Source organism: Thunnus maccoyii, chromosome 23 (genome assembly GCF_910596095.1).
Source record: "Thunnus maccoyii chromosome 23, fThuMac1.1, whole genome shotgun sequence".
Taxonomy (NCBI): Eukaryota; Metazoa; Chordata; class Actinopteri; order Scombriformes; family Scombridae; genus Thunnus; species Thunnus maccoyii.
The window spans coordinates 20,293,194-20,316,401 of NC_056555.1; the positions used below are offsets into that span (position 1 = coordinate 20,293,194).

The 23,208-nt window shown below is 39.3% G+C and overlaps 2 protein-coding genes and 1 long non-coding RNA gene across 4 annotated transcripts in view; 2 read left to right on the forward strand and 1 right to left on the reverse strand.

Annotated features, from left to right (window-relative positions):
* The window catches only part of itih5 (inter-alpha-trypsin inhibitor heavy chain 5), an 18,811-nt gene extending 10,903 nt beyond the window's left edge, over window positions 1–7,908 (reverse strand). The window contains exons 1-7 of one of the 2 annotated variants that reach the window (XM_042403359.1): window positions 7,182–7,908; window positions 7,054–7,098; window positions 6,248–6,411; window positions 4,594–4,695; window positions 2,457–2,731; window positions 1,960–2,129; window positions 1,558–1,674 (exon numbers count right to left, since the gene is read on the reverse strand). In XM_042403359.1, coding sequence (XP_042259293.1) covers window positions 1,558–1,674; window positions 1,960–2,129; window positions 2,457–2,731; window positions 4,594–4,695; window positions 6,248–6,411; window positions 7,054–7,098; window positions 7,182–7,301 — 993 coding nt within the window. In that variant the 5' untranslated portion in view covers window positions 7,302–7,908. Of the gene's footprint in view, window positions 1–1,557; window positions 1,675–1,959; window positions 2,130–2,456; window positions 2,732–4,593; window positions 4,696–5,933; window positions 6,073–6,247; window positions 6,412–7,053; window positions 7,099–7,181 lie in introns of those variants that run through there. The other variant, XM_042403360.1, reaches the window with a different exon arrangement.
* Window positions 1,694–2,548, forward strand: LOC121890809. The gene is made up of 3 exons (XR_006093933.1): window positions 1,694–1,834; window positions 2,000–2,068; window positions 2,469–2,548. It is a non-coding gene; the product is annotated as an uncharacterized LOC121890809 (long non-coding RNA).
* A 2,437-nt stretch (window positions 7,909–10,345) lies between the features above and the next one.
* itih2 (inter-alpha-trypsin inhibitor heavy chain 2) lies at window positions 10,346–23,202 on the forward strand. The gene is made up of 21 exons (XM_042403906.1): window positions 10,346–10,505; window positions 11,118–11,150; window positions 11,467–11,505; window positions 12,664–12,836; window positions 12,915–13,019; window positions 13,100–13,262; window positions 13,343–13,450; window positions 14,265–14,393; window positions 14,510–14,626; window positions 14,757–14,925; window positions 15,023–15,148; window positions 16,053–16,234; window positions 17,094–17,279; window positions 17,759–17,898; window positions 18,124–18,296; window positions 19,591–19,752; window positions 19,895–20,008; window positions 21,326–21,524; window positions 21,612–21,784; window positions 22,726–22,837; window positions 22,924–23,202. The coding sequence occupies exons 1-21, from the start codon at window positions 10,410–10,412 to the stop codon at window positions 23,069–23,071; spliced, it is 2,847 nt and encodes a 948-aa protein (XP_042259840.1). The 5' UTR covers window positions 10,346–10,409; the 3' UTR covers window positions 23,072–23,202.
* Window positions 23,203–23,208: the final 6 nt, after the last annotated feature.

Here is a 23,208-nt window from a genome sequence, read left to right on the forward strand (position 1 = left end):
ATTTCTGCAAGAAAACATTGTAAATTGCTTCACATGGAGGCAAGCCTGTCTTCACATTTTCTCTTGACACACTCTGTGAAAGTAAAAATGATTTCATATCTGGAATTCTGCTCCAAGGTCGAAGCTATAGCTGCATTAAATAAGATTTTTATAGTGAAAACACACCGAACAAATCAGCCTTAGTTTCAAAGACGGGCTGCAGCAGATGTCTACTCTAATTAAGACCCATCAGAATTGCTCAAATTTAATTCTGGAGTCAAGAATGAACATTAGCAGAAACTGGAAGTGACAAATCAAAATTTAAAGGACCATGCTGATGTTTTTACATATTTTATCCCATTCACACCTAATTATAACAATAGTTCCCAACCTTTTCTCTTAAGGGAAACCTATTTTACTGTTGAGTCCACTCAAGACTAATTGGCCGTTTTTCCATTAGCTCTTTGGTTGTTTTAACTACCTACTTTTGTAATGCAGGAATAGGCTATTTGGCTGGCTTGCAGAGCATGAAGCCTCTGTGGATATGACTTGTGTTCACCTCTACACTACATCCATATCCTTGTAACTAAGTTATAAGTTACGTCTTTGTTTATTTTTCTTCATTAATACAGATGTAAACCTTTTAAATAACACTTAAATTGTGTTGTTTTCTTCAGATAAATGAATTAAATGGTGAGACATGTATCAAAAAACCCTAAAACCAAAAACCTTACACCTCTTAAAATCAAGGGGACCTTGCGACCCCCCATCAAGCTTTACCAACCCCTAGTGGAGGTTGGGACCCCCAGGTCGGGAACCAGTGTCTTACAACAAGTCAACAACTGAATATTGAAATACGTTCGTAAATGTATCAGTGTTTTCTGATCCAATGCTCCCATCTGGAGGATGACATAATTCGTCTGTACCTTCCAAAACGGTTACAAATCACTGAAAAATAAATGCTTTCTGGTGATATGGTTTGTTTAGGTTTGGCACAAAAAATAGGATTATGGAAAGATCATTTTTACAAACGTTTGATGCTGTTGTTTCTTTCGGGAGGACAGTCTTGATTTAAGATTTAATGTAAGATGCCACCAAATTCACCTTATTTTTTCATCATGGTTTATGTTTGCATGTTGTTTGTCTTCCATGTTAAATTTCCTGACAACACTGTTCATAAATGCAGTAGTGTTTAAAAGTCAACTCTCATATCCCGAATGTTGGAGCTTCACATAAGCGATTAAATGTGCCTTCATAGGAGGGACTTCAAAACTATTTCTGTTTTCAGTGGTATTACCATGCAGCAGTAATGAATGTTACCTATGCAAAGTACGTTTCACACAATTTGGACATGATCTAAAACCAATGGCTGGAAATGTATTAATCAAAAACGTAAACTTGAACACAAATTTTAGCAAATGTGCTAAAACTTGCATAAATACTGGTACTTTAAGAATAAAATCCAAAACTTTCTCCATCTCCAATTATAGTAGAACTTACCAATGATGGCTGAGTTTAATTTTGCACACTGTGAATGTCTTCCTGTATACTGGTTTTCAACTGAGCGTGCTGCTTTACCTGTCTCATCTTGGTCCCCAACATGGAGGCGCTGGTATCGATCACAAACACCACGTTCTTGGGTACAACGGGGAGGTCTTTGGGAGCAAAATAGTGGACAAAATGGCCGTTTAAAACCTGGGAAAGAGAGACAGACATACAGCAGTGAGCGGCATTGAGACCAGGTGCAGTAGTTGTGTATGAATGGCAAACTTAAGATTGCTCTGAAGACAGATGCAAGAGTTTGGCAGCAGAGTAAGACCTGTGGCAGGAAGCCAGAGAAATTAATGACTAACAGGTGGGTGGATGTATGCGTGTGTGTGTAGTTGGATGGGAAATTTGTGTGCATGCATTAGAAATATGAAAACTATTCAATTTTTAATGCTTTTCCACCGTCTGGTTTTCACATCACGTGCTCTTCACCTGTATGTCTCCGATCCCCATGTCTCTCTGGACATCGTAGCGGATCACAAAGTCTCCCAGGTTGCCGTTGGTGGTGATCTTGGCCTGCTGGATGATGTTGGGGCTGAAGGTAATCTTGCAGACATTGTTCTCGTTTGCGATCTCAGTGGTGACAGGAAGCTCGGGCTTGGCTGGAGAACAAAACAGGAAGCAGGTCTGTGTTTTAACTGGATCAAGAACAAAACTCTGAAACAAGTCAAGTGGCCCTGACCCAAATGCGGAGCTGAATTGGTGGCAGGGCACTCTAAAAATGATGCTGTGACCTTTTTTCCCTTTAATTTGATATCTATAAAGAGTAGATTATGATATTTACAGTTATTATGTGTGTGGTATGCCCACTTTATGCCATTTTAAAACATATTTGTTTGCTTAAACATGTAGCATGAAATTAAAAATACAAGAACAGGTGATATACATGAGATAAAAATATATGATGAAATGGTAAGACATCTGTAAACCTGGTGTTTTAGGTGCAGATGCAGCGCCGTTGCTCCTGCTGTTGCTCCTGCCGTTGCGGAGCGGCAGCACCTGCAAGTCTGTGATTGTCGAGTGGTCGACGATGGTGACGTCCAGGCTGAGGCGGCTGACCAACTGCAAGGGCCGCAGGCTGGTCACATGTTCATAGTGTCCCAGGCGGCGCTGCAGGAGCTCCTCGTAGGTAAGCAAGAAGATGGCCCTGTTCCGACCCGGGATGCTGGCCGACATCTTGAAAACCTCCACCTCCGGCTCAGGACTGGAGGGGGATGAAAGAGCGGGAGAACCTGTTCACTTCAATGTCAGCAGTACTTCACCAGAGGATTATGCAGATAAAATAGATTTCTGTTCAAAATACTGGCTATCAAAAATATTTAAACAACTATGCTTGTGTGTTGCATGTTAGCCTGTCTGCTACAAATAACATTTACATACTTTATGTATCTTTTTTGATACTATCAATGGATGGCGCCAAATTCTGGAATATGTAAATAGTTGCTTTAAATTACTGCTCGCTTTCCAAACCCTACTGTAGTTTTTTATGTTTTTAAATGCCCATTTTATATCTTCTGTGCAGCCATTCATCTCTGTGTGGTAGTGGGAGAATATCAAGCTTCAAATGTGAAACTTACACATTATCAATCACAGTGAAAAGTGCATTCAGAAATATATATTAAAATAATGCTAGTATGCTTTGGGAAAAAGTTGGTAGTAATGGAAATGGAGGGGATTGATACTATAAATTCTAATACATGATCATTTTAATTGATTCCACGCTAGATAAATGATAGTTTCTTGTTGTTGTTGTTACTGTCATTATCTGCTGCATTTATTTCTCCAGATAAGCAGATTTTTTTATGATGTCAGTAATATATTTTCAGAGGTCAGGGAGGTCAAAAATTAATTTGCATACTCCTTCATCAACATGTCGCTAAATGGAAAATTATTTGAAAAACTTTGCAACCTCTTGTTTAATTAAAAGCTCATATGTTTAGGCTTATTTATGAGTTTTGTTTGTAGACAAATTAAACAATCCCAATGATAATCTGTGCTGTCTATACATTGCTTTCAACCCTTCAATGTCAATGTACCTGGATCAGATTGGTGTATGTGCTTTATTATCTGCAACAGTGTAATTTCTATTACAGCCACTAGGGGATGCAAAAGTTCGAAATTTTCAAATTCTACACATAGTGGCTTTAATATTACAAATTTAAACAGATTTTTTTTAAACTGCTGGTTTGATAGTGTGTTTTGGTGCACTTATATTTATTGTGTTTTGGCTAAATATTCATTATATGTTAAAAAGTATGAAGCTTTAACAGGTGCCATGATGCTGCTTTTCTGACTCAGGCCCTCTTCACATTTGAGTGTTAGCAGATTGGATAAAAATATGATAAATAAACTGAAATTGAAAGAGCACAAGCTGTAAACAGACAGAATATTAAATATAGATGACAGCAAAAGGGAAACATTGCAGCAATTAGGAAAGGGAGGAGTACAGAAGACGTGGAGCGGTCCAAGTGGTGATGTTATGAATATGGAAGTGCTGCTTCTGTCTAATCTCACATATTCCATTTCACCCCCCCCCCCCCCCCCCCCCCCCCCCTTTTCCTTCCTTTTCTGCTCTGCTGTTTACAGCGGAGTCAGTGAATCACAAAATCTCATTTTATGAAATGTCACTTTTCGCCTTGACAGATGGAAATGTGATGTCACTTCTTCCATATGTCACCCTTTGGCTCAGCGGGGTCACACGCATATTTATATGACAATTCTTGTCTCTGGAGCGATGATGTTACTCCAGACTCGCCTCAGTCTGCTCACACACACCCACACACACACACACACACACATACACATACACACACACACATATACACTTGCACGTAAAACACTTGCTCTCTGTGATTGCCTAGTTGTGGTAGAAGAGGTTTTAGTCGGGATCTTATTAATCTTTGTTCGCAAAATAGGAACATTAGAGGGCGCGAGTTCTGCTGTGTAATTAGGAGGAGACGCCTGAGGGGGGATCAGACCGCAGGAGTGGCCACACACATATTCAAACGTGCACAAACACACACACACACACACACACACACACAGTCTCTCTCAGGTTCGTCTTACCTTGCGTCACCTGACTCTTTGTTCTTGGGTTTGCCGTTCTCCTGTTTGACCCTCTTTTGCTTCGGCCTGACCTCGCTCTGGTAGACACGCCCTCCGATGATCCTGGTGCACGGGGTCAAAGGTCGAGGATTAGAGCGGTTCCTCATATTCAGGACCACCTATTGTCACAGTTTAACTGGGGGTTTCTTTGGACAAAAGACTGAATTTGTGGACAAAATCCTGTTGTTCCCAATTTACGGTTAACAGTCCTGCACATGAATGAACTTTGGTGTTTAAGAGTACAAAAAGTTGTCCGTTCTTTAAAGGCACTTTGCTCACATCTCCATGGCAACTGAAACATCATAAATCCCTTAAGCTCCAGTTTGTGCCCCTTATATATTACCGTTACATTCAAGTCAGAGCTAAGCGTCCAATGGCATATGTTCCTACTGTTACCAATATAACTGATAATGATTTAATTTTGGTTTATGTGGATATGTCTCTCTCTGGCTGTTATCTTGGTTTCGTTTAGGAAACAGAGTCACAACTTGGAAAACTGGTTAAAAATCTTATCATCTTATCATCTAATGATTTTATCGTGCAGGAGACGACATGCTCTTTCAACCAGATGATTAGAAGAGTATTTGAGGAGGAGGAGGAGGAGGAAATATCTTCATGACAGCGATTAGGTTGCTAAACAAGATTCTGAGTTTTTCAAAGATTGCCAATTATTTCTTTTTTGGAGAATCAGATATTCAGTGATTGCACTGGGACTTGAATGTAATAGTAGTACATGAGAGGCACAATGGGACTAAAATCCCTCCAGCTTTTACAGCATCTGTCATTTCATTAAATCCTGCTTTAAATTTCCTCCATAAAATATCTTCCAGAGCTTTCAAATTTGCAAAATTGAATTACTTTCTGGGACAAATTAGAGCAAAGACAGACATGATGATGTTGTTATTAGATAATTTAACCGTCTTTAGAAGGATGAATCTTCTCTCTGAATGGCACTTTTTTGGTTTGTTTGTGGCTTCTAAAAAGATTTCTGGCATTCACGGCTCGATCTCTGCTCTCAATTTTAATGCTATTCATGCCAGGACTCGAGGGTGGCTGATTGCTAAACATGATTGCACAGCAGTTGTTTCCAACCTCTAGGTCAGGAGTCAAGATAAATCCGAGGGGTCACAAGATGGAAATATTTACTTTACAAAAAAACATATTCATTTTTCTGACTTTTCTTTAATTTTTGCCCTTTTTTTTCCTGAAATACTGGTTGTTTAAACAGCTTCAGGCTTCTTAAAATCCTTCAAATGAAACAATCCAAGAAAGCAAAATCACTCTTTGGTTGATTTGCTCACAACTCTGGTTGAACTGTGGTCATAATAGTTGACGGAAGGTCAAGTAGATCTTCCTTCTTTCATTAATTTTAGGCTTTTTTTCTGCATGCATTGGTTTCAGAATATTTTCCATCTTCTTATAAAACTCTGTCAAATCCTGCTGGATTATATCAAGAATAAAAGTTCTTTAAGGTTAAAAAGGCAGTTTTTTTCAATGATATACAAGGTTTCCAGGTGATAAATGTGCATATAAATTCACACTTTGTATCCTAATTATGTTTTAATCATCCTATTCTGATTGTAGATCCACTGTCTATGAATTATTGTGCTCTTACATGGTGAAGTTGGAGACATAAGCGCCAGCGGGGATTTGAAACTGGAAGACGCCCTCAGCAGCGGCGGAGTGCCGGTTGAGCATGGCGCAGTACACCGCGGTGAAGGCATAGCGGGAGATGATGGTGGTCTTGATGGAGAGTTCTTGGATGTGAGGTTTGTTCTGCTGCTCAGAAGAAAAAGTTTATGCATTTGTTTTTATTTTTTTTCCACTGAAGATCACTGATTGCGCTAATGATTTTACGCACTCCTGCTGTGCGTATTAACAGCTCTCCAAATTAATATTCTATCACCTCAGACGACTCATCCAAGGAAAACAGGGTTTCCCCATAGTTACAATAACCAAGCAGAGGCAGAGGAATTTGTTCCCATGAGCTATGATCCAGCGCATTACAGCTCCTCTGGCACATCTGCGCGCTTGGCGGATCTCCTGTGCGTCACGCCCAAAGCGCACAAGTTTAAAATGACAAAATACAGTGTTTCTAAAGAACTTAAACTAGGTCATGCATTCCAGGTCACTAATCAAATGCTTTGGCAAGGGGGGGTTTCATTAACTTTAAGCTTAAACCATTAACTCATTAACTCCCAGAGCATTGACAGATCACAAGATTAATATTTATCTACAAACTGTGGTTGCTTCTTAATTGAATTTCAATGAATCTCTTTAAATTTCGATGTTTATCTTCTCTTTAATTAAAAAAACTCAGGTCTATAACACCTTTAATTTCTAAATTTAGTAGACAAACACTAACATCTACACTCTCAAGGCTCAAATAGCTTCATAGACCCGCAGAAAAGTTGACATTACCTTTGTTAATATAGTTTTCACCTGCCGAGGGACCCTGCGCGGCGCCTGTGGACACAATAAGATAGTCAGGTGAGGAAATCCAAACACCAGAAAGTGCAACATCTCCATCTTTTAAATGCCTTACTCACAATATCTAAATCAAAGTCTGCTAAGTCGGAATCAATATCATCTCCAAATTGGGGTTCCTCCAGTTGCCCCAATATGCTCGGGCTGAGGCACATCACCAGCACAGTCAACAGCAGCAGCATCTTGCACTGTTTTTCGTTTTTTTTTCTCTCTCCCTTTAAAGCTCAAAAAGATAAGTGGTACATTATTTCAAGTGTCTCTGAGTCCTCCACGGTGTGATGTGGAGAAGAAAAATTACACCCACCCACTGAAGAGAGAGGGATGGAAGTGTTATCAGTCCCCACGCCTGGATGAGTCGGTGGTAATTTGGATTGTTGCTGCTGCTGCCTTCACAGCGCGTAGGAATTTTCTGTAGTTGTGAGTAAATCCCCGAAAAAAGTAGATCTAAAGACAGCAAGAAGAAGAGCAGCTATGACCTGAAGCAAGATTCAGCTTAAAGTTTGGGATCAAGACGGATTTTGTGAACAATCTATTATAATTTTTTAGTTTATTTTCTTGTATGTTCATCATTTGTATTCACACACATTTCCCATATTTTTTGACACCAAGCAAGAAACATGGGACATGTGTTGCTTGTTGTCCCCACTAGGCGGCTTTTCTTTCCTTCCCAACCTGAAGTTTATAATCGACACTTGACCCAACATGACCCAGATGTTTTTAATGTAACTGACGTATTTCTTGTACTTTTTTTGAGGATTAAACACGGTTTATTAATGCTTTTTTTTGGGTTAAAGACAAAAATCATTTGGATGTGGCTCTCACTCTGATTTATGTATTTAATACTTTATTTTTCTTCTGTTTTCCCACCAGGCTTTTGTAGGACTAAATGTTCTGCTCTAATTTCTATTAAAATATTAATAATGTTCCTGCGAAAACATGTATTTTTCAACTTATTTCAAGTGTTGATGCACCGTTGTTTGTCTATTCTCTCCTGAGTGTTTCAAAGTTGATGATTTTTTTTTTTTTTTTTTTTGACATTTCTGGCTTCTTTGTTTCCAAAAGTGCCATGGCTGCTCTTACAGGGCTCAACACAACATGCTTACACTCTATTAGAATAAAAGTGCTTTCAAACATTCAGATGGTTGAATGGTAACAGCTTAAATATTCATTCCTTAACATCTTTTGTGTGTGGTTGTTGAGGTGACTCATTTAATGCTCCTGCTTTGGACACAGTGATGAATACAGACCACTGTGTTCGGTCTCAGAGGGAGGAAAAGGAGTTCTTGCCACAGTCATTATTAATGTGAAAATAAATGATTTCTATTTTAATGTTAGTTGTAATTTGACGCCCCAACTTTATAATTATACAGTGCTGATATTGATTATATTGATTATTTTACAGTACTAATGGTAGATATAGGTGAACATCCTGATATACAAACACTAAACTGAGTCCTGGATACTGAGGGTTCATTCTCTGATCCAAGACAGACGTAACAGGCAGTTTTGGAGACGTTCAGGTGGTGTCACAGCAGAGAGGACATCATCCTTGACTGCATGTTTTTGTCTCAGTTCTTGCGTTTCTCAGTTGCTGAAAAAAAGTTGCACTTTGGAAATACAGTAGGTGAAGTTGTGCCAAATTCCTTTAAGAGCTGGTACCGGGGTTTGTCCTTAATCGCCATCAACATGTAGGCTACACAAATATTTTCAGTACACTTCTCCACAGTGTCTTTATTCAGAACTGACCCCTCAAGGTATCTGGTCACATATCTGGGTGTGGACAAGTCAACAGATGTTTAAACTTTAAGTAGAAGAATCGTTCTGTCTTTGTAACTTAACACACAGCAGAGCAAACTGCATGACAGACACATTTTTCTTCTTCTGAAATGTTTTTATTGATTTTTTTCCAAAGATGAAGCAGTGCAGTTTGACATCCAGAAAATATCAAAATCTCTGTAGCCTTGTAGAGCAATTCAGATCCCACCGGTCCTTCAAGCTGGTTATGACCACCAAAAGAGGAATAACAGAGAACATAAACATAAATGTTAAATACACATTCAATTGATTAATAAAATAATGAAGATACATTTTCAAAACAACATGGGAGCTAGAGTTTACAAGGAGCACTTGAAGGCAGCATGCCACTGTCATTTAGCATTATGTGCTTCTATCAGCTGCCTGAAGTCTGACCACTGTTGTTATTTAGAGTAAGTATAACAAAGCATAATAATCAAAGGGAATATCTATTTTAAATAAGAGTGTTTTTAATACAGTTTATTAAATTGAAAGTGCAAAATAACCTCCTCTGAATAGCTTTGTCTCTTGTATATTGCTTCTGAAAATATATTTTTACTGTAAGCCTTTTTTTAAAAAAACAAACAAACAAAAAACCTTATTCAATATGGGTAAATTTGTCTGCATGTGTGTATTTATATGTGTATTTTTCAGTTTCTTTCATTTTATCCTTGTAAAGCACTTTGCAGTCTTTGGTTTGGTTAAGTGCTGTACAAATAAACGTATCATTATTATTATTATTATTATTATTGTTATTATTATTTAAATGGCATCAAAATACTTCCGTTCTCAGCTAAATGTTCAGACAGTAAGACCATTGCAATGCTTGACTGCAGTTTTTATTTCCCAGCACTTTAAATTCATATCATTTTTTTTCAGTTACAGTGTAAAAACTCATAATGTGACACCAAATTTTTTTGTCCTAAAACTCAAACATGTACTCAAAAGTCAAACTGATCTTTTTTTTTTTTCTATTACACATTTTAATATGAGAGAGGAGACATTGAGGCTTCAACAGTTCAGGTCTACGTTGACACCATCTTGTGGACAAAACGCAACATTACATCTTCCTCATGTAAACTGGGGATCTGTGTCATCAAAATGATCAGCTCTGTACCTTTAAGTTGTACCTGGCCTTTTTTTTAAAAAAAATCTGCCAGTTCTGTATCAGAAACACCTCAGAATGATAGTTGGTCAAATATGCATCATACTGGTCAGTTTTTGACAGGTCAGTCTGTCTGAAACCTCTGTATCTGTCCTATTTACCCTGTCCACACTGCAGGCCAAGTTTCAAAGTTTCCTTCTCCTCACTGGGTTACATGAAACACAACAAATATTGACTGGGTCTAGGAGTCGATCAGTTCAGTGGATTTTAACCTTCAGTTTCAGCTGTGCTGTGTTTCCACGAGGCTCCCCCGCAGAAGGACCGACTATCTCCCCGCGCTGTGTTTTGTGTGTGTGAGGTTATGTGTGTTTGAGCCCACAGGCCTGCAAACATGAGGCGTCTGCTGCTGCTACTTCTGGGGCTCCTGCTCCTTCAACAGAACTGCTGCTTTGAGTTTGTGATAGACGGAGAATGGGATGACGAGACGGTGAGCTGGACCCTGAAAAACTCTGTTTACACAACTTTTTATTTACAGAATAGAGTCTAGACGAACTGTTGTAGGCCGATATTGATCTTAAATCAAAGTAAGGATCAAATTGGTTGTAGTTTATGAATGTAAAGAAGGCAGAGATATACATTAACAGTATATTCTGATGTATACAAATAGATTTTTGCATCTATTGGTGGTTGTTGGCCTAATGGTGAACACTGCCAAGAAGCAAACATCATTGGTTTTTATGGAATTTTTTGATTACTGCATGCACAACAGTGGATTATATATCATTTAATAGTCTCAGTATGTAAACCATAGTTTTAGATATGAAAACTAAATGCTTGCATTGACCGTTGACCTTTAAAACTCACTTAAAAACTCACTTTTGTGCTCCAGAGGGTGAATTTTTCATCACGCAGTAAATGCTTTTTAATCCCTGAAATCTGTCTAAATGCTTCTCCTTGAATGTTTATCTTTAATGTTTATGAAAATATTAAAAAATATGCATCTTAGTCAGCTTTTCTGTTTAAATAAAATGAATGGTTATATATCTCTGGTGATTTTAATAATCAACACTTAGTACAAAAACTTTCTTTCTTCTACCAGTCAGATCTACAGGATCATCGGGAGAGACACAAGGTGAGCTCATCCTCTTCTATTGAGTCCAAAACACTTAATAAGATTTACATGCATGTCTAATTGTATAATATAAAACATGAATTGTAAGTTTGCTTTCCTCATTGATGTTGCAACGGCTGCAATCATCGACCTGTGGAATGCATCCTACTGATTACACAAAAATAAACAAGACATCACCAAACAAACCCACTCTGAACCTCTGTGTATCTGTAATCCTGCATCATCTCTGACTTAATAACAACACTTTGTGATTCATGATCTTCTCTCAGAGACTAGATTAAGACTGTGTGAGGCTCATGACTTGTGTGTCTTTCAGAGAGCGATATTGACCAGCGAGGAGCAGGAAGACTTTGAGGTATGACTCTCCGCTTGTTATTCAAGACCTCTCCACTGTGACAGAGTTTAACCTTATCTAATAATCAATATGCTGCTGTTTGAAGAGATTCCCGTGACTGACAGGTTATTGACTTTGTTCTGCCCTAATCCTGCCCTGCTTTCCTTTACTGACTAAAGAAAGTCAGTCTTTCTCTACGTATGAAATCAAATCAGCGGAACAGATGTGTTAAGTAGGATACATCATGATGTGGTTTCATCAATTCAATTTTTTTTTTTGCTTTCCTAGCATCTCAAACTTTGGCCACTTTAGGGACTTCAGTTTGAGTTTTGACACCTTGATTATGAAGACTCTGTGAAGCAATTTAAACCAAAGAAACATTCAAGTGAAGTTGGCCAGACCAGAACAAACTGACATGTAATCAAAGGATAGGTTTACAATTTTTCAAGTCTGGCCTAAAACAAAAGTCAGGTGTCCAAATAAACATTGAAACCTTTTTTTCTTGCTGTAATTACTCCTCCTGTTCATACTGACCATTAGAAGATCCCTTCATAATGCACTTTCAATGTAAGTGATGGGGGACAAAATCCACAGTCCTCCTGTGCAAAAATGTACTGAATTTTTTATTTGAAGCAAATATGAGAATTCAGCTGTCCAAATTAGTCAAATCAAAGTTATAGTCTTCTTTTGATTGATAAGAGTGGACCAAGACAGTAAAGTTGTATGCTGTAAAACCAAAACAATGAGCTGAAAGACTGTAAAATGTCCAGTAGGAACGTCTGAAGGCAACTGCAGTGTTGGGTAAAAAATCTCTATTAATCACCATCCTTTCACAGTATACATAGTCATTTGACCCTTTGATATTAAAAAAATATCGATTAGTGCAGATTTGTGCACTGAGTTTTAAGGGAAACATCAGCAGTTTCCAAAGTTAAAAAGCGAGAAGAGCAAGACTGGTGGGATACGTGTGAAAAAAAGAGTCAAGATCAAGTGGTTGTCAAGACCGAAAGTTCAAATCAAGAAAGGACACAAAGGCTAAAACCAAGAAAAGGTTGCAGATTTTAAAAGGGAAAAAATTAGTCTGGAAAGTTCATCCTCTCAGCTACTGAGATCTTGACACCCAGATCCACCTTCTTTGTGCTTAAAACTTTCTCACATTTCCTATCATTTCCTGCACAGGCCATCCGCGGAGATGACATCACTGTCAAGAGCTACAAGGTGGAGAGTCGTATCACATCGCGATTCGCCCACACCACCGTCAGGAGCTCAGTGGTCAACTCGGGCTCCAAAGCCCAGAGCATCGGCTTCAACGTCCAGATCCCCAAACGAGCTTTCATCACCAACTTCACCATGTGAGCCACATCGCAGTTCTATGACTGATCCATCCCAACAGTATGCACAGTTCTAACTTTTTACACTTTATCTTGCAGGAATGTGAATGGAATAACATTTGTGGGCTCAGTGAAAGAGAAGACGGTGGCCAGGAACCTGTACGCCCAGGCCAGAGCCAGGGGCAAGGCGGCAGGCATCGTCAGGTACTGGACCAGCTTCTTGTACTTAAACCATGAGTAGAGTTCAATAACTTCATAAAGACTGCATTGTTTCTTCTTCACAGGGCTAATTCTCAGGACATGGAGACCTTTAAGACAGAGGTCCACGTTCCTCCTGGCAGTAGCATTGAGTTTGAGCTCCACTACCAGGAGATGATGCTCAGGAAGCTGGGTTTCTACGAGCACTCGCTGTACCTGCAGCCTGGGAGGCTGGTGCCACAGTTCCAGGTAATAATATCATAACATATGTTTGTCTCTGTGTGTCTCCATGTCATCTAGCAATCGTACCTGACCAAGTCTTTCTTTAGGTGGATGTGTACATCTTTGAGCCGAGGGGAATCACCGTAGTAGAAACACCAAACACCCTCGGTGCGCAGTTTACAGAGCTGATCCGAGTGACCTCCTCCAAAGACAAGGTAACACCTCTGCCAAGGCTGCACAATTCTCTAAATGTGTTATTTTAGTAATAGAAATTGTTTAGAAATTTGAATCAAGAAATCTCAATCTATATTAATGTACTGACAACCTTGCTGATTGTCTGATGGTGCCATGATTTTTAGAGAATACCTAAAGCTTTCATGGGATTACTACAGCTTTGTACAAAGATGAATTGAGCAAGATTTTAAGTGAGGCAGATGCATGAGTTATGGTCATCTGTTGATCATCCTATCTATTGCCAAATTAGGTAACACAATTGTGATTGAGCCTATAGCCCACTGATGAAAGAAATGGGTGTCGGTGGTGACATTCCCGGGAAAAATCACAAGCAGCACACAGTTAGTGATGTGTTTTCCATCACCCAGCAGTGGTTGGTTAGCCAGAGAGGGTAGGCAGAGCTAACCAAACAGACTCGCTCTTCAACTTGCTTGTGTGTGGCCCAGTGACGTCACACAGGCGACACTGTTTGGATCTCTGGGAAGTGAGATCGAAAAATACACCTGCAATTACCACCAATTACCATAGGTGTCACCGAAGAACGAAACAGAGATCTTCGAGATTGTTACTTTAAAATACCATTAAATTTTGTTAGATCATGTCAAATTAATATGTACATTTGCCATTTATAAATGGCCACATGGCAGCACTATTCACATCAAAATGAATCAATACTTCCTTGATTCATGACGTTGTTCATGTCCCACCAAATTTCAGTGACATATGTTGAATGGGTTTTGAAAAAAAAAGAAAAAAAGAACAAACATACAAAACCGACTGTGTCTGTGTCCTCAGGCTCATATTGTCTTCAAGCCCAATTTACAGCAGCAGAGAAAGTGTGAAAACTGCACTGGCAGCGCTATAGACGGCGTCTTTACTGTCAGATATGATGTGAAAAGGGACAGCAATGCCGGGGAACTACAGGTATCACACACTCAACTATTGAATATTACACAATAAAACTCATTGTTCAGCTTGTTTCATACACTTAGAAACAGTTTGTAGATGATTGTCATTCAAGCCTCCACTGTTCCCTCCAGGTCTCTGATGGCCACTTTGTCCAGTTCTTCGCTCCATACAACCTCTCCCCTCTTCCTAAAAACATTGTGTTTGTCATTGACGTCAGCGGGTCCATGTGGGGCGTCAAGATGAAGCAAGTAAGTGATAGTTGCTTACACTTTGACCCCTCCAACAGTGCTCATGCTCCCTCTTCACCCCACATTTGTAAAACACTGCCACCGTGTGGCCGTTCTCCAGAATGCATTCAATTCCACATTTCTCTCACAGACAGTGGAGGCCATGCAGGCTATTTTGGATGACTTGAACATAGATGATCACTTCAACATTATAGACTTCAACCACAATGTACGATGCTGGAGCGAGGAGCTGGTCCCCGGCTCCTCTATTCAGATTGCTGATGCCAAGAGATACATTCAGAGCATCAAACCCAACGGAGGTATAAGAAAATATTATTCTTTGGATGATCTGATAACTGCAAAAACATAAAGATCTGTCTTTGTTCATGACTATATATTATTGATCTTTGACCCCAGGAACCAACATCAATGAGGCATTGATGAGAGCGGTGCAGATGCTGGTGAGGGCATCCAATCAGGGGCTCATCGACTCTCGCTCCGTCTCCATGATCATTCTGGTGTCTGATGGAGACCCCACTGTAGGTAAGACCAACTCGGCTACTATTAAAAAGCCTCTAGATTGTCTCTAATTACCAATCTAAATTCAGCTTTTAAAGGATAAGGTTGGCAATTTTCTATATTTTTCTTATTGTCAACAAATCTCATGTTTGGAGCCAAACCAACAATGAACTGATCTACTTACAAGTATTATGTTTGTATCCAAAGCCTGATATATCTTATTCCTCTGTGCCGTAGACCTCCATTACTGTACAAAAACTATTAAAAACACATCAGTGAGCCACACCACGGCACTGGGTGATAAAGATTATGGTGACAGTAGTTTGTTTAGAAATGGCTCCAAAGACTAGTGATCAGGTTTTCAGTCTCCAGAGAGTAGTTCTGTGTCAGGCCAGGCTGACGTTTCTGAGCATGTGTACGAACGTGGTTCCATTTACAGAGCTTCACTAGCTTGTTATGCTATATATCACAACCTCTTGACTTTGTTTTGAAGTTCTTTGAGAAATTTACAGTGGAGCTCAAAGTAAATGGTGTAAATGGAACCACCGTGTTCCTGCACATGCTCAGTAGCCTTACACAGAACTACTCTCCTGACACTGAAAATAGGATCACTATTATTTATCTTAGGAGCCATTTCTGAACAAACTACTGTGACTGTAATCTTCGTAATGAAGGAACATGTCATCCAGGGCAGCAGTGTGGCTCATTGACATGTTTTTAAAAGTTTTTGGACAACAACGGAGGTCTACAGCATAGAGGAATAAGATATATCAGGCTTTGGATACACACACAACACTTGTAAGTAGATCAATTCATTGTTAGTCTGGCTCTGCACATGAGATGGGTTAAGAAAAATAAAGAAAATCAACAGCCATATCCTTTAAATCAGTTCTTCAGCCATTAAGATGTTGTTCTACATGATTTGCAGGGGAGATCAAGCTCAGCACCATCCAGAAGAATGTGAAGAGGGTGATGAGAGAGGAGTTTTCTCTCTTCTCACTGGGCATTGGCTTCGACGTGGACTACGACTTCCTGGAACGTATCGCCAATGAGAACAGGGGCATGGCCCAGCGGATCTACGCTAACCATGATGCAGCAGAGCAGCTACGGGTACGACAGCAACAAGGAAAACCTCCTCTTCAGCAAAAAACATTTTTGGGAAAGAAATAAATGAATTTTTTAAATTGATGAAAATAAGATATGTATACACAACAGCTGGATATGAAGTGTAGTACTGGAAGACGTATGTTTTTAATCTTACGCATCACTGGCCCAAGTTGATTGTTTTATAAAAGTGAACTGTTATAAACTGGTATGACAAGGTATGGCAGTCACCTAGGACCTGGTTTCATTTTATTATTTTAAACATTTTAGCAAATTCAAATCCAGTTCAATCTGGGCATCCCTTCCAAATCCCTTATTGAATGTATTTAGGTTTAACAAAAGCTATAAATAATTTCAAATTTATGGAAAAAACGACATACAACTCAAGTTTTGCCACATAGATTAGCTAAATGGCTTGTTTAATGGTTTGTATATTAATTGCTCTTTGCTAAACAAAATTGAATGTGGAGATAAAAGATGCAAAAAGAGATTCATTAGACTCAAAATTTAACAAATTCAGATATTTTACAAACTTATAACTGTATCCAAAATGCAGCTGACTATTGGAACCTTAGTCATGATACCTAAAGCCAAATGTGATATTGTCATTTGTATCATTATAACTAATAACAAAGGCCATTCTTTTTTTCTCAAAGTTGATAGTTTGAGGACTCAAACTCATTATTTGTTGTGCTCAACAATAGTAATGTCTTTTGTCAATTGTTATTATTAGTTTTTGTCCTATGAGAATTAGTTTGCATGTGTTTTTTGTCAGATGCAGGGACTTTGGTTCTGTAAATCAACACATTCCAGATGCTCTTTAGTCTCTCACAGTCACCTCAGTGTCCTTTGTCTTCTACCACAGATGTTTTACAGCCAGGTCTCCTCTCCACTGCTGAGGAGGATCACCGTTCAGTTCCCAGAGGACTCGGTCTCCAACATCACCCAGAACCGCTTCGATAAATACTTCGCCGGCTCAGAGCTGGTGGTGGCCGGAAAGGTGCTGCCGTCTGACACCAACACGCTGACCAGCTTCACCACTGCATCTGCTGTGAGTAAATACTGGATAGTACCTCTGACATTAAGCAATCAGAGAGGTTTAGAGGTGGAAATCTCTATTTAGTTGAAGTGATCACAGCTCATAGACATGTACGACCTGTGATGAGTGATTGCAAGAAGACATGACTTCATTTTAGGGGGTTTCAAGCCAAAAGTGTTTGGGAACCACCACCTCAATTCATGCACCAACCTCAAATGACTACAGTGCATTTTGCCAGATTTGTTCACTGATAGTTTACCTTTAAAGTGGCAACTACATGGACTCCAAAACCATATGTCCCAAGATTCCCTGTTTTCCCCCTTTATCCTTTCCTTCATTATGGAGACACCTTCGGTTGGTTGGCCCTAAATTTACTTATTCAGTTATTTTGACTTATAAGTCATTATGAGTAACCTCCATTTGTAGGAAGTAGGGAGGGAAGGGTAAGCAGTCACTTCACAGAGTTTAAAATTGCGATTCTCGTCCTGCAGGCCAGTCTGGACATCACCCTTGAGTCAGAGACTGACACTTCGGAGCTGGACATGGAGCTCGCCAAGCATCAACATTCGTTCACGGGCTTTGCCAGACAGATGTGGGCTTACATCACCATCAAACAGCTGATCAGTGAAAGGTGAGAGGCGGGAAAGAGTACAGAATGATCAATGGTTGTGTATCTTTTCATACTGTACATCATGACAGGTTGAAAGTTATACCAACGGCCCTCTATCAAGTCAAAGATCTACTTAGAAAACCCTGTGCATAGTAGAAATATGATTGAGTTGTTCACATATATATATGCCAGAGTGAATTTGTGGTGTTGTCAGCATTTGACAGCTGCTGTGTGATTCTCCTGCAGGTCTCTGGCTCAAACAGCTGCCAAGAAAAGGAAAATCACCCAACGGATCCTGGCGCTGGCCGTGGAGCATCAGTTCGTCACTCCGTTCACCGCCATGCTGGTGGAGAGCGAGGACGCCAGGGAGAGGCTGCTGGCCGACTCCCCGAGGGACCCCAAGCACGGCTGCTGCTCAGGTCCCTGAAACATATATATATTTTTTTTAATGGTGGCTGATGTCACTGTCTAAACCTGATCTTTATGGTTTATAGTTGTTTTTATTTTATCTTTATCTGTCCAGGATGGTCTCTCTTTTTTGAGAGTCCAAAGTGACCCAAATAGCAGCACATTTACAGTATGTTACACTTACAATATAAAAGAACTAAAAATGAATTATACCACATACAAAACAGAAAAAGTGAAAAAAAAACATAAAAGACATATTAAAATGAAAAACATAAAACATATAACAAGTTGACAAATAATGGTACTTAAAGTTAGATATCATCACTATCATTTTAGGATGATTATAATCAAAAGTCTGAACTCAACAATAGGAGGAAAAACATGAGCCTGAAACTGTTATTGGATCTTTAAGGCCAGTAATAATACCAAAATCTTAAAGCCAAGAATAATAATTACACAAATAATTTTGTGCTGGAATTTACCATCTTTCATGACAAAAAAATCTGTAAAAGATATTTTTGACCTGCTGACCATTTAGAACTTTATTGAACAACAAATCCTAAACCATGTGCTTTTGTAGATGTTGACTAGAAGATGCATGTTTTGTAAAATAGTGGTATATTATCTTGTAATCCCATGTGGAATGGGCCATACGTTTGGCATGAGACAGAAATAAAAACTAAACTAAACTAAACTAAACCATCAATGTAGAAGAGGTTGATATGGTTAAAATCATTATCAAGACAATAAGAACAAGAACATTTTTCCAATATGTCTGCAATAAAATGTTAAATAACAACTGAATTTTCAGTGTAATGAGCTGTTCATCAGTTGCATTACATGAAATTTCTTCACAAGAGTTATTCTTTCTGTCTAAAAAAAAAAAACTGTAACGGCTCCTTTTGTTGGTTAAAAAAGCAAACGTCATAACTAACTAAACTGCAGGCTTGAAATAATTTAGAAAAACAGAATTCTTTAAAAAGAAAACACAAACACAATATGATCAAATTATCATGAAACGTTTCCAATGAAAGTCAATGATCGCTACATTAATGCTTGATCACCAGTTGATCAGTTAGCATCAGTTCAGGATCAATCGAGGTTAAGAGCTTCCTGTTAGCTACAGAGACACTTTAATATTGATTCAGATGATTTACAGACAGATTTCCTTCCAACTCACTTCTAATTTTTTCTTGGGAGAATTTCAGTTTTACAACAAACTACATTATATCCATTAAATGAAAACCAGACAATACTGATGATCAACATCTAGTTAACCTTTATAACTGTGTCTCTTGTGTATAGGAGGAGTAGTAGGAGGAGGAGGCTCAGCATCTGCTAGTCTGAGTCCGGTGCGTGTCGTCTACCAGCCTCCACCTTGGGTCCAGGTGACCACTCCGGCCCCGCCGAGCCACGCTGTGAAGGGTCCCCAGGACCAGTTGATCTTACCCCCACAGGTCAACTTAGGTAACACACACACACACACACACACACACACACACAAACACACACTTCTGGTGACACTCACATCATCATGAAAACTCTCCCAGCCGCAGTATTAAATGTGAACAGTACTCCATGTGTAACGAGCTCAGTGTTTCTCATCCAGTGGATAACGACCCTCACTTCATCGTCCACCTGCCCAGCAGCAACATGGACGTCTGCTTCAACATCGACTCCAAACCTGGACACATTCTCAACCTGGTGTCTGACACTGGAACAGGTACAACACAGGGTTTTAAGAAACTCTATATGCTAACTATTTCTGTTACTCAATATATTCTCACGTTTCATGTTTATTTATTTGTATAGCACTTATATATACAGTATCTAACTTCCACATCGTGATGTATTTCTGAGTGAAACAGGAAAGACAGGCGGGACATAATGAATCTTAGCTCTGTGAAAAGTTTAAGATTGATTGATGGGTACAGGAGGAAAACATGATTGGATTTTGATATAAGAAATAATTTTTTTTGAAATTTGAAACAGGAAAGACAGGCGGGACATAACGTTTGGAGCAATTTAATTTGAACGTTGTAAAGTGGGCGTCATAATGAATCTTAGCTCTGTGCCGCTAAAAGCTGAAGATTGATTGATAGATACAAAAAGAAAACATGATTTGATTCTGATATAAGATATAAGAAATTGATTTTTTTGTATATTTTTTGGCATATATTGTCAAATAGGTGCAAAATTTCATTGGGGATTTGATCTAAAAGGGTTATAAAGGTATTTTTCATTTCATCTCGACTTTAAAATTAGCGTATTTTTAGTAGCTCTGCAGTATAGGCTCAAACTAAACTATTTAGTGCTTTGTAAACCATTAAAAGAAAATCTATCAGTGTAATGTGTTCACTCTTCCTGGTTCTGGATGAGTTGTAGATGTTTTTCAAAAATATTCAAAAAAAATTTTCAAAAATATTCCTGAGGTGAAAAAAGGCTGATTATGCAGCATAGTTTTACGCTTCTTTTTTATATTCACACCATTTATTGGAAATGTTATCCTTTCAGATACTTTTCACACTTTTATCAGAGAGCCTTTCCTGATTTTACTTGAATTTTATTTTTTTTGTATTTCTGTTTTGATTTCTTTTCTTTTATGTCACATTACTGTCATCGGTTTTATCTGTTTTTATCATAAAATCATTAGATTTGTGTGAATATAATGTGTAAAGTGGGTAAGTACAGATGATCATTATTAATATAACATCACCAGCTCCAGCATGACTTTATTTGTTTGTGATTATTAAACTATCACTGTTAATGTTTGGAAATTATACACATTTAGATTCTTAAATGACATATATTCTGCGTGTGCACATTCTGTTGTCAAAAGATGCTCAATAATCCATCATTTGTCTATTTGCTGCAACTTTACTAGCTCTCTACACTGATTGTCTTGTTTCAAATGTCTCTTGAAGCTCAGTAGACGTCATTGTTACTTGATACTCAGCTCTGGATTGTTCAAATGAAGCGCGACCTTGTGCGTCACCGGTGGGATGAACCCTCCTCTCTAACTGTCTCTCCTGTCCTGAAGGTGTGGTGGTCAATGGGCAGTTAGTCGGCGCCAAGCAGATGCAAAAAAACAAACTGAAAACCTACTTCGGCACCATCTCAGTCTACTACCAACCTGATGGAATCAGCGTGACTGTCAACGCCGACAGCATCATCATGACCGACGGCAGAAGCAACCACTCCTTCACCTGGGGGGCCACGGCTGAAATCACACAGGATGGGTAACTGTTGCACCCTCACTTATTACGGCGTCTGACTTGTGCTGCCTTGACGTCAGGGTCATTTTTTCATATTTTCATGTGTTTCAGGGTGAGGATTTCCATCACCAAGAACTCTCATGTTTCAGTCACAATCAATAATAACATCCAGGTGATGGTTTTGCTTCACCGTGTGTGGAAGAAAAACCCCGTCAGCGTCGACTTCCTCGGCATCTACATTCCCACTGACAACCAGTACTCCCCTCTGGTCCACGGGCTCATAGGTACGTCTCTGTCATGTGAAACACTCAGTGTCCTAACAGGGTGGTAAACCAGCTGTAGGATGTTACTCTGATGTTGTTCCACTAGAGGATGTAAATCAGTGCGTCAAATCGCAGCCTCATGATGGGAAGTGATGTCACCTTTAGCTATCTGAACAAATACCATCTTTGTCTGTCACCGGAACCAGAAAATCTTAATTTGGGCAAAGAGCTGAAGGTCTTAGTGGTGTATTTTTCGTGGTTTGTGCTTAGCTTCAATTAATGCTCCAGCATACTGAAATGATATTTAAGACATTAGTGCGCTTCCAACATGTTGACAAGAGTTTAGGGAAGGTTCTTTCCTGCTTCAATACAACATTGTCCCAATAATGCGCCAACTCCATAAAGATATTTTTCTTTTGAGTTTGGTGTTGAAGAGCTTCACTGGTCTGCAAAGCCCTGACCTCAACCCTGTTCAACACCTTTGGGATGATCTGGGATGCAAGGTGTTATCACTTAATATCAGTACCTGACCTCAGATGTGACTGAATGGGAGCAAAACCAGATGAATGGAGGTCTGGTTTTCTGGTTTTGGAATGAGATGTTTAACCATTACATACTTCTGGCCATGTAGTTTACGTCAGTTGTGTGTGATAAGCTGAGACACCTGTAAACCAAGTGAAATCTTAATTTTATTTTGTTCTGCTCACTGAAGAGGACCTTCTGGGAGTGTACAGGATGTTCTTTTCACTCTGGATTTACCTTTTATTCCTGTTTAAGTAAGAAAATCCTCTAAAAGAGCTTCTAGATGACCAGAGGACTATTCAAAAGTGGAGTGAATAGCTTCACGTGGCAGGATGAGGCACGGTCATTTGAGGATTTAGTGAAACTGTGGGAGACACTGCACACTTATCCTGTGCAACTGGTAGATTTGAAGCTGAAAATATGTGTGTGTGATCTTCTAGGGCAGTTTTCTAGAGAGCCTGAGGTGAGTGTGTACGACATCCACCAAGGACCCGACCCTCTGAAGAAGGAGGCCACCATGGAGGTGAAGGGCAACAAGCTGCTCGTCACCAGGTACGTCTCAACCCATCAAAAACCCATTACTGAATGACTCCACTTCTTATTAAAACCATAAACTCTTGTGTGTTTGTGTTCTGCAGAGGCTGGCAGAAGGACTACAGACGCGATACGAAGCACGGCACAAACGTCTACTGTTGGTTTATACACAACAGCGGGAAGGGCTTCATCGACGGCCACTATACCGACTACATCCTCCCAGATCTCAACAGCTTCCTGCCGACACTCTGAGCAGACAGACACATTTAAATACCCTTTGCTGCTATTAGTCTCCAGTCAGTAAAGTTAGAAAGAAAATTAAAACCATTTGGAGTGAAAAAAAGGACAAAACACACTGAGGAACATAAGGTGTAACTTTTTTCCACTGA